General features: G+C 36.6%; 1 protein-coding gene across 1 annotated transcript; it reads right to left on the bottom strand.

The window, feature by feature from the left end:
• Positions 1-10,113: 10,113 nt before the first annotated feature.
• Positions 10,114-12,200, bottom strand: LOC125237046 (CD63 antigen-like). The gene has a single exon (XM_048143979.1). The coding sequence runs from the start codon at positions 12,197-12,199 to the stop codon at positions 11,435-11,437; it is 765 nt and encodes a 254-aa protein (XP_047999936.1). The 5' UTR covers position 12,200; the 3' UTR covers positions 10,114-11,434.
• Between the last annotated feature and the right edge of the window lie 440 nt (positions 12,201-12,640).

Raw genomic sequence — 12,640 nt, forward strand, 5'->3', positions numbered from 1 at the left:
AAAAGTAACAAGGTGATGTCATCGTCAAAGGTTCTGCTCACGGCGCTGTCGGTGAACGTTGAAAGTGATCTTTGGTACGTGGACAGTGGGTCGGCGAGTCATCTTTGTCGAGATGTGAACATGATGAGTGACATGAAGTCAGATAAATCGTTGCAAGTGACTGTGGCTAACGGAGATAAACTATTTACGGCTGGTAGAGGCAATGTTAACGTGGAACAACGTGATGGCAATGTAAAGACTATAAGTGACGTGTATTATGTACCTAACTTAGCAGCTAACTTATTGTCAGTAAGCGCCATGGCTAAAAAAGGCTATAAGATAGTATTCGACTCCGATGGTTGTGAAATTTTAGATAATGGGGTTATTGCCGCAACGGCTACTTTGAAAAATGACGTGTATATCCTTGACACTGTTGAGGCTTGTTCGAAGGTTCCTTTACAGAACAAACAGGTGGCCAACGCAGCAGTGGAGGAGGAGCGTGCGGTTTCTAGCGACGAAACTGTCTCTGCAGCTTCAGAGAAAGTTTGGCATCGTCGTCTTTCGCATCTCAACAGGAGAAGCATGGAACTTTTAAGAAAAGGTATGGCTTCTGGTATATCGTATGATAGTAGAGATTTTGAAACGTGTATAGCGTGTGTCCAAGGCAAAGCGAGTAAGGTACCGTTTCCGAAGAAATCTCTCAACAGGGCTAAAGAGGTCCTGGGTTTAGTGCATACAGACGTCTGTGGACCGCTACCATCGGCCTCATTCAGCGGTGCTAGATATTTCTTGCTCTTCATAGATGATTATTCTAGGAAGACGTTTGTGTACTTTTTAAATAAAAAAGGTGAAGTATTTGATAGGTTCAAAGAGTTTAAGGCTTTAGTGGAGAACCAGACAGGTAAAAAGATAAAATCGCTACGCAGCGACAACGGAGGGGAATACACCAGTTCTGCTTTTCAGGCATACCTTAGGAGCAATGGCATCGTGCATCAAACAACAGTTCCTGGCTGCGCTGCCCAGAACGGGGTCGCGGAGCGCGCGAACAGGACAGTGATGCAGGCGGCAAGGTGCATGCTACAAGATGCAGGCCTGAGCAACGAATTTTGGGCGGAAGCTGTCAACACGGCAGTCTACGTTAAGAACCGTTGTCCTACGAAAGCTGTACTGGGGAGCACTCCTGAAGAAAAGTGGAGTGGCAAAAAGGTATCACTGAGTCATTTACGTATCTTTGGTTCTGTGGCTTATGCTATGACTTCAAAGCGTTCGAAATTAGATCCGAAATGCAAAAAGTACATTTTTGTTGGGTATTGTGAGCATACAAAGGGTTACAGGCTCGTAGACCCGGAACAACCAACAAAATGCATCAAAGTCCGAGATGTAACCTTTTTAGAAAATACGTTCATTGAAAAAACATCAAATGATGACATTGACAATGTCATTGTGTCAACTGAAATATTTACATAAACTAAAAGTGCAGATGTAAATAAAAATGTTGAGTTCAAATTGTCTGACCCATCTTCTGTACAAACAGAAACGTCTGTAGTGAGTGGTACGTCTGATGTTGCTAATTTGATAACAAATTCTCAAAGTACAAGCGATCGAACGAGTACGATCATAATTCATGATTCGTCTAGCTCTAGTGAATGTGATGATCCGGCCGATAAAACTTATATTCCAGAGGAGGAGAGTACGGAAACTTCGGAATATGACAGTTCATCGGGTTCGATACTTTCCGGATTATTGGCGGGTACGTGCGATCCAGATGCTCCACGAACTGTACGAGAAGCACTGAGTGGTCCAGATGCAGACAATTGGAAAGAAGCTATGTCTTGTGAGTACAACTCATTTATTAAGAACAAATGTTGGACATTGACAGATCGACGAGAGTCACAAAAACCTGTCAAATGCAAATGGGTGTTCAAAGTGAAACGTGGATTGAACGGTGAACTTCTAAAATATAGGGCACGCCTGGTAGCTAAAGGCTTCACTCAACAATATGGCATAGACTATGAGGAGACGTTTTCACCAGTTGTCAGATACTCCACAATACGTATTCTGCTAGCTTTAGCTGCTGAGTATGGTATGAAGATTGAACATCTTGACGTAAAAACAGCATTTCTCAACGGTGATTTGAAGGAGACTGTGTTCATGGAACAACCGGAAAGCTTTGTAGTTAAAGGTCAAGAAAGTAAGGTCTACAAATTAAATAAAGCTATTTACGGGTTGAAACAAGCTTCAAAGGCATGGTACGAGAAGATTGATCATGTTCTCTGTAATAAGTTGAAGTTCAAGAAGTCGTCATCTGAGCCTTGTGTCTATTTTCAGCGCCAAAAGGGGTCGCTTATAATCATTGCTCTTTACGTTGACGACATCATATTGTTTTCAACAGGTAATGAACGTGATAAGCTAGATGTCAAAGTCAAGTTAATGAAAGAATTTGACATGACAGATCTAGGGCCAGCTCATCAAGTATTAGGTATGAGATTGTGTAGGGAAGAAAACCAAATTACTCTTGATCAATCGAACTATATCGCGATGGTGCTGAAGAAATATAAAATGGAAGAATGTAAGTGTTCGCCTGAGTAGGTAATTTAAGTCCGGTTTCCATAGGAGTCTATGGAAACCGGACTTAAATTACCTAAGGGAAATCAAAGAGATGATACCTATGGTTATAGAGGTTTAGTAGGTTCACTAATGTATATTGCTATCTGTACCCGACCAGACATTGCGTACGCAGTCAGCTACTTAAGTCAATTTAATGAATCATTTACAGAGACCCACTGGAAAGCGGCGAAAAGAGTCCTGCGCTACTTGAAAGGTACCATGGATCTCCGTTTGACTTTTAAGAAAGGCAAGCAGCTGGACATCACTGGATTCGCAGATGCAGACTGGGGTGGAGACACCGTGGACAGGCGGTCGTACACGGGATATGTCTTCAAAGTAGGTGAGTCAATTGTTACTTGGGCAAGTTGTAAACAAAAAACAGTTAGCCTTAGCTCAACCGAAGCCGAATACTATTCTTTGTCGAACTCCTGTAAAGAGGGTTTGTTTATTCGTACATTTCTAAAAGAAATTATTAACGAAGAAATTGTGCCGACAATTTTCAATGACAATCAGTCAGCGCAGAAATTGTGTAGGAACTCCTTACATCATGCTAGGAGTAAGCATATAGATATTCGCCACCACTTTATTCGGCAACTTGTGAATAACTAGTAATACGATTACTATTGAGTATCTTAATACAAATGATATGTTGGCAGATATACTGACAAAGGCGTTGTGTAAAGTTAAACACTATAAGTTTGTGAGACAGCTCATGTTACTTTCATGTAAGTAAATGCGTTAAAACTCTGTATTTATTTGATAGTTAAGAATGTGTTCTTAATGTAATTACCATCATGGTTATTTCAGTTACTTGTTAGTTTGGTTATACATGATAGTGATTACATGATATTTAAATGATTACATATCAATATAATTACAATTCATAATGTGAATAACTGAACTTGGTTGATGCATTGTAGCGAAAGTTCAGTGCATATGTTTTTGTTAATTGATTTATTGTTACTGTGAAGTGTAGGTCACTTCTTTAGTTATGAATTTGTTTGTGTGTTGAAACAAGACTGTTTTTGGTTTAAGGGCCAGTGTTGGAAAAATCAGCATGCTTTGTAAACCAAAGAAAATGTTAGCTAACCACATAAACGCACTTAGAACATAATTTAAATGTTTGAATAAAAAGTCAGATGAATGTTCTGGTGCGTTGGGAATTCATTCTTGTTTCGATCCTACTACTATTAACATCCTAAATTGTATCAGTGTCTTCCGTTCTCCTTCATGTAATAAACCATCTTCATAACCAAGTCATCGTTTCCTTCCATCATCCCCAATATCTATTTTATTTATTCATTTATTTTACCTGCCTGATTAATAAGCACATGTGCACTACGTACAATTAAAAAACAATAGAAACAAAATCATCACAACATTTATTCAAAATATTTCAACACTTTTGTCATGCATTGTTTTGAAAACGTAACCTATTAAATGTTAGTAAATAGATATTAGATACGTAGTAAACATCTATTGTTCCAAAAAAACATCTTCACAAAGCGTTACTAATCGACCAGTTAGGATCTGATTTGACAGTTTTTTTTGTTCAGACATTTCTAAGTCCTATTATATTTGAATACAGTTTGTCTCCTAATTAGACTTTAGTGAGTTTTCACACTACCCGATCCGATATCGGATGTCGGAAGTATTTCAAAGACAAAAATCAAAGATGGCGACTTAAATGTATGGGATATATCGGTCCTACATCCGATATATATCGGATCGGATTATGTGAAAACGCACTTAGGTCGACCTGGCACAGAACCGCCGTATATAGAACGGAATGAAAATCCATGAAGGAGGCATATTATGTTCAGCAGTGGATAATATGCTGAGAAAAGAGAGAGAGAGAGAATGAGAGACTTTAGTTCGCCAAAAAGAGGTACGTTGATCAGAAAAAAGTAAGAGCGGATCGTCGCATGGTATTATGGTCATGTGATACGAAGGGATGAAAGTCATGTGACGAGAAAGGTACATATTACGAATGAATGTCGAAGGAGGTAACGGGAGAGAAAAACCGAGGTAAAGGTGGGTGTATGAAACGAAAAAAAATCAATGATGATGACATGCTGCGCCGACCCCAAATGACTGGGATAAGGGAACCGAATGATTTTTAAGTACAGTCATTATTGTACTAGTATAAACTCAAACTTATTCATCAAAATTACTAGCTTTTAAAGGTTGCGGCACAATAACAAAGTCTCAAACTGCCGTGCTTGCAAACAAAATGGTGAGTCAAAGCCTTTTCCTTATCGGACGCATTTAATGAACCTAGGCAGAAACGTATATGTACATACTTACAATGCAGTTGTACAGTTATATGATATGTATGTGAATATTGTGAATATTATTTTGTGTATACATGTATGTATGTCTAGACCTAGACCACAGTATAAGGACGACTCAGTAGTCACTCTCCGGCAGCGGCGCCGCGAAAGGTACCTACTGCGTTCGAAAGCACGCCGTGGTTGAACAAAATTACTATAAATGTTACTAAACATCGTCCAAAGTAAGATGTTGTAATTTAATACTATTAACTATAAGTATTCGTATAATAATACCACATTATATCAATCAGAAAACAAAAAATATCATGCATAATTATTCTTATCCACGTTTATCCAAATCCGCTTGCATGTGTTGCGTACGTACACGACGCGCTTGTGTGCACCGCGCGGCGTACGTTTGTTAGAAGAGTTATTACTGTGTTTATACTGTGCCTAGACATTCTCATCGTTAGGCATCACAGATGATATTGTGGGACAAAATAGGTGCTTTTGAAAAGTAAAAGTTTACAAGTATGTATGTTTTTACAAGTGTGTGTTTTGTAAGTAAATGTCTATGTCTATGTCTAACCCTGTATAGATAGATAAAGGCTAAAGTAGCTCACTCGGAACCATGAAGAGAAATGTAGGGTCGGTCGTCAAGATAGACTACACCTTTGGTTGACTCTCGGCTGGGCATTCCTACCTTAGAAAATAAAATTTTGGTGATTTCCAAAAATTTTTTTTAAGGTAGGTAAATTTTATGTTTTTCCTACTCAGAATTACGAGCCCTTTCGATCTAGGGCAAAAAACAAGATACAAAAAAAAATTACCCAAAATTTCTATTATTTTGCATACTTTCTAACCGCTGTACAAAGTGTTTGAAAAATGGTACCTAACGAAGTGGAAAAATTAAATTTGGGACGCTTTTTTTACCTAGTAGGATTGAAAGGGCTCGCGATTCTGTTAAGGAAAAACATTAAATTTACGTATTTTAGAAATAAACTTTTCGCGAAAATACTACTATGATACTCTAACAACTACTTATAAATAAATAAATAAATAAATAAAAAAGCCTTTATTATTCCAACTTTGAGATTACATGCTAATTCATTTAGTTTAGTGAATTTTTTTTTTGTTCTTCATGCTTTATTATTACTTGCATGCATATAAATTGTTATGTTCTTATTTATATTATGTGTATGTAACAACTACTTGCCTACTTATAAACACGGAGTGAATTGTTCCAACTCAAGGTTAGGTCCCAGCATCATTCAGGTATTGACTCATTGCGGTACAATGCACATAATAATTATATACTATATATATACATATAGCTATATAGATACAGTTGATTTAATGCAGTTGAGTCAGCGTCAGCGGCAGAAATCGTGCAGAGTTTTTTATTTAATGTCTATGATTTGACCTCAATTTAAAGATTTCACTATAAATTTTCGATGTTTCAGACTATATTGCACTTTATTATTACTCGGTATTCATTGTATGGGGAAAATGAACAGCGCACCAAGTAAGAAACATTTCAGTACTGTCGCCTGATTTCAAGAACTCATGGTATAGTGTGAATTTTCTGAGATGAACTTTTCGCTTTAGCCGTAATCTGTTAAACAAAGGCCTTTGTTTCTATTATTCACGGCGGCTAGCTCCCGTTTAAGCGGCTCGTGCTATAGTCTCAATGTAGTTAAAAAGCAACTATCATGATAGTAATAAGGTTCAAATCCATAAAAAGACCTTTCGGAGATAACACGTTTTGTCATCTTCAAAAAAAGTTACCTGCATACTGCAAACTGTTTAATAAATTTGAACCTTATTGCTATCATGATAGTTGCTTTTTAACTACACTGAGACTTTAGCACGTGCTGTGGAAACGGGAGCTAGCCGCCGGGAATAATAGAAACAAAGGCCTTTGTTTAACAGATTACGGCTAAAGCGAAAAGTTCATCTCAGAAAATTCATACTATAATCAAACTTTTGGTGTATGTTTCTATTATAAATTGAGCTTTATATTAGTGTATTTAACGGCGAATCAGAGGTCTTGGTTAAACTGGTAAAATCAGAAAGGGAAGAACAGTACCTAATAAGTTGAAATAGAAATAGAAATCATATTTATTCATGACAAGTGACAACAGAAATTATTTACACAACACAAAAAGATAGGTACATACATAATAATTGCCACGAAATGGTCCCGACTCAGCATGGTGTTAGCCTGGGAGGGCCAACGCTGATCTTCCGTCGGGGCCATTGCGAGTGAAAACACGGAAAGCACACACATTTGCAAAAGGTGACGTAACGAAACTAAAGTTCATAGCCTTTTATTTGTCTTGATAGACTCATCTCTGTTGCGCAGATATTTTTGACATTGATTGACTTTGCAATGCTTTAGACTTGTTTACATTTTGTACATCATAGGTCGAATCAAAGTTACAGTTGCATATTACAAAATATAATATTGCCCGTAGTAACGTCTGTCTGAACTTTATTTGTCTAAAAAAGTAATACTTACACACTTCTAGTTTTATAACAAAAACAAACTTACACTTATTACTGATATTTCTCAAAATACTGTGTTCCTGTTGGCGAATTAGGTTGCCAGAGCTCAACGAGGTCATGGTGTGTTAGATTCGACAATGCGCATGTAATCCTCTTGCAGGCGTCCATGAGATACGGTGAGTACTCACCATTAGGCGTCTGCGTGTTTGCCTCCAATGTATAAAAAAACTGTTAAGTTACCGCGTTTTTGATAAGTACTAGACATAAAGACAAAAATGATCAAAAGTCAAGTTTGCAAATAATATCTCTCTCTGCCTACATACCTACTAGAGATGCACCGAATATTCGGTTACTATTCAGTATCCGGCCTATTCGGCCCTTATTTTAATATTCGGCCGGATACCGGATGTGCTATTTTTGATTGAATTGAATTGGGGTAAACAATTTAAATGTAAGTAAACAAAAACAGTTACGGTTATATTACTTATAATCATAGCCCTTTATTATTAAAAAAATAAACATTTAAACAAAAACGGACTCCGCGCGAAGTTCACTACGAAACAAGTCAAAAGTGTCAAAACCTGCACAACGCGCCCGCTCCCTGCTTAAATAAAATTGTAGGTAAAATTCTGCTGTCCGAATATTCGGTATCCGGTATGCGGCCAAACAACTGTTCGTTTCATCTCTAATACCTACAATATGTAGTATGTTTGGTAGTACCTAAGATAGTCACAATAAGATACGAATAACTTACGTCGAACAACGACAAGACTCGAAGCTTAAAGTTGACCTCAATTCCGAGGGCACTGACTCGTAAAACTAAACAACTTACTCAAAACAACAACAGCACAAGTACCTTACAATATACTATCATAAAATACTTGCTGTCTTCTTAGAAACCTTACTGAGTTTTAACAAAGTCGAAGAATTAAACTTATATGGTATGCAGTAATATTTGATGCCCTTTTTTAGTGAAGTATTGCCAAATGAAGTGTGAGGCCTATTCATGGGTGGACTGTCATAAATATCTGCACATTATACCTTAATGCATCGACGTAAGGTAAAATAGTGTGTAAAATGACATATGTGGTGGGGTACCCCCCCTTTTGTGGTAGAAATCGCTGTGGAGTTCATACGATGGTAGAGAATATAATTTAAATTTAAAGTACCTACGTATATATTTTTCAAGCAACTTTGACGCTGTTACGAAAAATTTATTTTTTTCTGGCATAGTAAACAGAACTAAGCCAATATGATATCAATCTAATACCAATTATACCTTTATAAGTCATCAAATAGAGTCTTAGAAATTGTGCTTACTTCTTATATTAGATAACTTGACGTTACGTTATACCCACTACGTAGTATTATCTCGTTGTTTTTATAACATTTTGCACGTGCTCACTGCTAAACCGGTTTTATGCAATACTATACTATAGATGCTATATCTTCCGTACCTTTTGACTAGATACTCCAAAATAAAATACCTAATGTATCGGCTTCTAAGATGGCTCATCGTTGGTTTTACTTTTTTTCTAATTTTTAATATAAACTTGTAGTTTTGTTTATACTTTTAACGAACATGGACACATCATTGCATGCTAGTATTTTAAATACATATAGCAGAATAAGCAACAAATTGTCAAAATAACACCTGTAGACATAAACCATGTAATACTTATTCTATGAAAATAAAGCTATTCTATTATATTCTTCTATTCTATCATTCATTCACATGTACAGAAACATGAAATGTTGAAAGTGGGCCATCTAGGCGCCAGTACCTTAGACACGGTCCAAATTCTAACTTCATGTTAGGTCAGCTGCACAGAAAAGTAGACCCCCCTGCATACAATTTAGTATTTATGCAAGGGGGTCTACTTTTCTCTGCAGCTGACTGTACCTACTAGTCTAATTGTCCCATCCAATTTTTTTATGTAAATGATGCTCTTGACTAAGTATGTCCCTATTTTTTGCCATATTAGAGGTCATTTTTTACCCATAATCACAGTTTTTGTCAAAAACACAGTTGATATTATAGAGAAGGACAATTCGTACTTCTCACGGTGCCCAAGGCGAATGAATATAGCTCTGTGCGAAACTGGGTTGCCTTGGAAACTAAATGTTAGCTGAATCAACATTCCTGAATAATTTGCTGTTGTTGCAAGATATATTTGTATTTTATTTGATATTCTGACTTTAATTTAAAATTCGTAGAGCAGAGATAAAATATGAATGTTTTTATTTATAAATGCAATGTTGCCGCGAGGCGTGTTAAAAATGCAGTAAAATATAAAAGGAATAAAATAATTGAATCCTTGAAATTGATAGGCAAAAATATATTCTCGTATAAATAGAATGAAAATAAATATGACGCAATTCGCCGGCAAAACAATATTTATTTTACTCAGATTTAATTTGATGTATGTATATTTAATAAAATAGGTACTCAACTACTCATGTATTTATTGAACTGTGATATTAAGTCGGTTTTGATTATAAACTTAATAATTAACTTGCATTATATTATTTTTACTAAATATTTTTATTTGTAGGTATTTTAAAGACATTTTTTTTAACGAATATATTTCATATTTCTCTAATAAATGATTTTATAAATATAATTTATGATTTTCTTTACTTTTCTATTCGTCAGTCAAAAAGTGCATCACTAAAGTACCTATTGATGACTAACAGCAGGTTGTAGGAAGGTAATCAGTTAAGTAAATTAGTAAAACAAGGTAAATTAGTAAGATGTCATTTATTACACATTTCTGACACATCACAACAAAAAGGTAACTTAAAGACTAGGCTTCCAGATATACTTTAGAGAGGTCTGCAGTAGTCTCTAAAATATATCCTCTGTTATGTATAAAAATCTAAATAATTATATACATTGTGATTTATATACTTAAAACTAACTTACCTAACACGTGTATAGTTTTTGCATGCAAAAAATATTTCTTTAAGACATAAATATGTTTCGATATATATTTGTACCTATAATGTTTCTTTGGCATGCGATAACATTTACGAAAATAATCTACAGAAGGTGGTATACATATGTTACATCTAAAGTCCATATGAACAGGTAAAAAAAAAACTTATTCTAGTCCAAAATATACATTAACATGGACGGAGAATGAATGTAGCAAAGAAAATATATATCTAAATATAAAGATGCGTCCATTGCATAATCGCAACCAAATAACATGATTACGTTGGCACATTGATATTAAAAACATGCTTCATCGAAGCTAATAAATTACCAGAACACATTACATAACTGCCTTAGAACTCATGTCCAAACACACAACATACAAAATACCATCGCCTAAAGTCGCAAAGTTACGTCAAAACCCACGGAGTTACTGCGTTTATGCTCTAAGTCGTATTTGAGGTCAAACATTTTCTCATAAGCGGCCTTCTACGCAAGTACAACATATACCTGTCCATGGCTCGCCCGCTTTCGAAGCGACTTCAAGCGAGCGTTGCGAAATCAACGTTGGACGAGGTACATACTCGAATGGTTTTATAATTCGTCACGACTGCTCGCGAGGCCGTACAGCTTAAGAATCTCAACTTCTATATCTAAACTCAATCTTAGCTTCAAAGTTATACAGCTCAATTTCAAAGCTTAAGTCACTCAATTGCCTAATATACATGATTGAGTTAGGGATCCTGATTATAACGACTCAAGGCGATGGCATTCTGACCTCAGTCGATTTCATTATGGCAATTAGCTTAACTTATCTTAACTAAGACACGAAGGAATGCGGAGATCTTACAATTAAATAATAATTATGAACAAGTTGCCTGATTTTCCTTAACCAAGGAGACATGGGAACTTGATGCTAAATGCAGTAATCTAAAATTAATTATGCATATCGGCATATTCCATAACTATCAAGTTATTATAAACCTTATATTATAAAACTTTAAGTCAAGAACTGAATGTATTTAATAAACATGAAGATATGCATAGTTAAGACTGCAAAAAGATCGTATCGGATTCGTGTCGGTAAACTAAAGTCGGCGGTATAATACTGGCTAAATACAACCTAATACTAGCACTCTGTCTCACCTTCCTTCTTCTCCGGAATATAATGTTCCACTTCCCGGAATAGATGGAACAGTCTCCAAGCTATCGCGACACCAACAATCTCAAGTATCATCATCAGGAGTGATGCAGCGGCTACTGAAGAGCTGATAATCTTAGTGTACACTGCAGCCACTTTAGCACAACCCACTCTTTCGTTGGCTTCCTTATCGGTGAAGTCACACAAGGCTTTGTAAAGGCTGTCATGACAACAAGACAGAGGCAGGTCGTTTCTAAAAGCACGGTAATCTCGAGCGTCATTCGCCCCACAGCATTTAAGCTTCCTCTCAATCCACTCGTACTGCCTCGCGTGTTCCTGGTTGTTCTGAATGTTGTAGAATCCATCGTACACTGTATCCTTTATGAACCGATCGGTATCTTCACCATCCACGTACACAAATATAAGCACTGCTGATAAAACTTGGAATAAAATCAGGAAACTCATAAAGCCACCGTAAATCCCAAGAATCCCTCGGCTTTCGCGTTGAGCACCGCACCAACCACAGAAGGCGATGATGATAATCATAACCCCAAAGATGATGAACAGCCATGGTGCAACTTGAGGCCAGTAAATTCTCCAGTCAAGTAAATAGTGGTTCATGTTCCGAAGCCGGACGAACTCCATGAGTTGCACGAAAAACCATATTCCAGTGATCGCTGTAGCGAGGCCGAACACGGCGTAGATTATGTTGACAACGTAAAGCACGTTCTTCATAAAGTCTTCCTTAGCCATGGCGAGAGGCGTGCGCGCCGCGAGATCGTTGTCGATGAAATGAGGCGGCCGCGCGCGCGCAACCTCTTTTATTAACGCACGAAGGCCATGGAGCGATCAGCGTCGTGACATACATAAGAATTACGTAAGCTTTTGGACAAGAATTTTGGATTAGAAAGCTATCGTCCTATTATCCTAAATCAATTAACTAAGTGATATTATAATAATTATGATCTTTAAGTGATGAGGACAATCGATGACGCATCTAGTTCAAACGAAGTGACTCATAAGGTATAATTGCCATTAAAGGTTTTAATCGCGTGTACAAAATGCAGTTGAGTTACTTTGATTTTGAACAGATTATTTTTGAGAACCAAAATGACATAAGTGAAATTTACAAGATTCTTAGATATAACAACACAGAAAGGTAGGGTCAAAATGTGCTGTACATTAAATATCATT

The sequence above is a fragment of the Leguminivora glycinivorella genome, chromosome 20, assembly GCF_023078275.1.
Source record: "Leguminivora glycinivorella isolate SPB_JAAS2020 chromosome 20, LegGlyc_1.1, whole genome shotgun sequence".
Classification (NCBI taxonomy): Eukaryota; Metazoa; Arthropoda; class Insecta; order Lepidoptera; family Tortricidae; genus Leguminivora; species Leguminivora glycinivorella.

Excerpts from the sequence above, each read along its gene's own strand:
- LOC125237046 (XM_048143979.1), bottom strand. The coding sequence starts at position 12,199 with ATGGCTAAGGAAGACTTTATGAAGAACGTGCTTTACGTTGTCAACATA.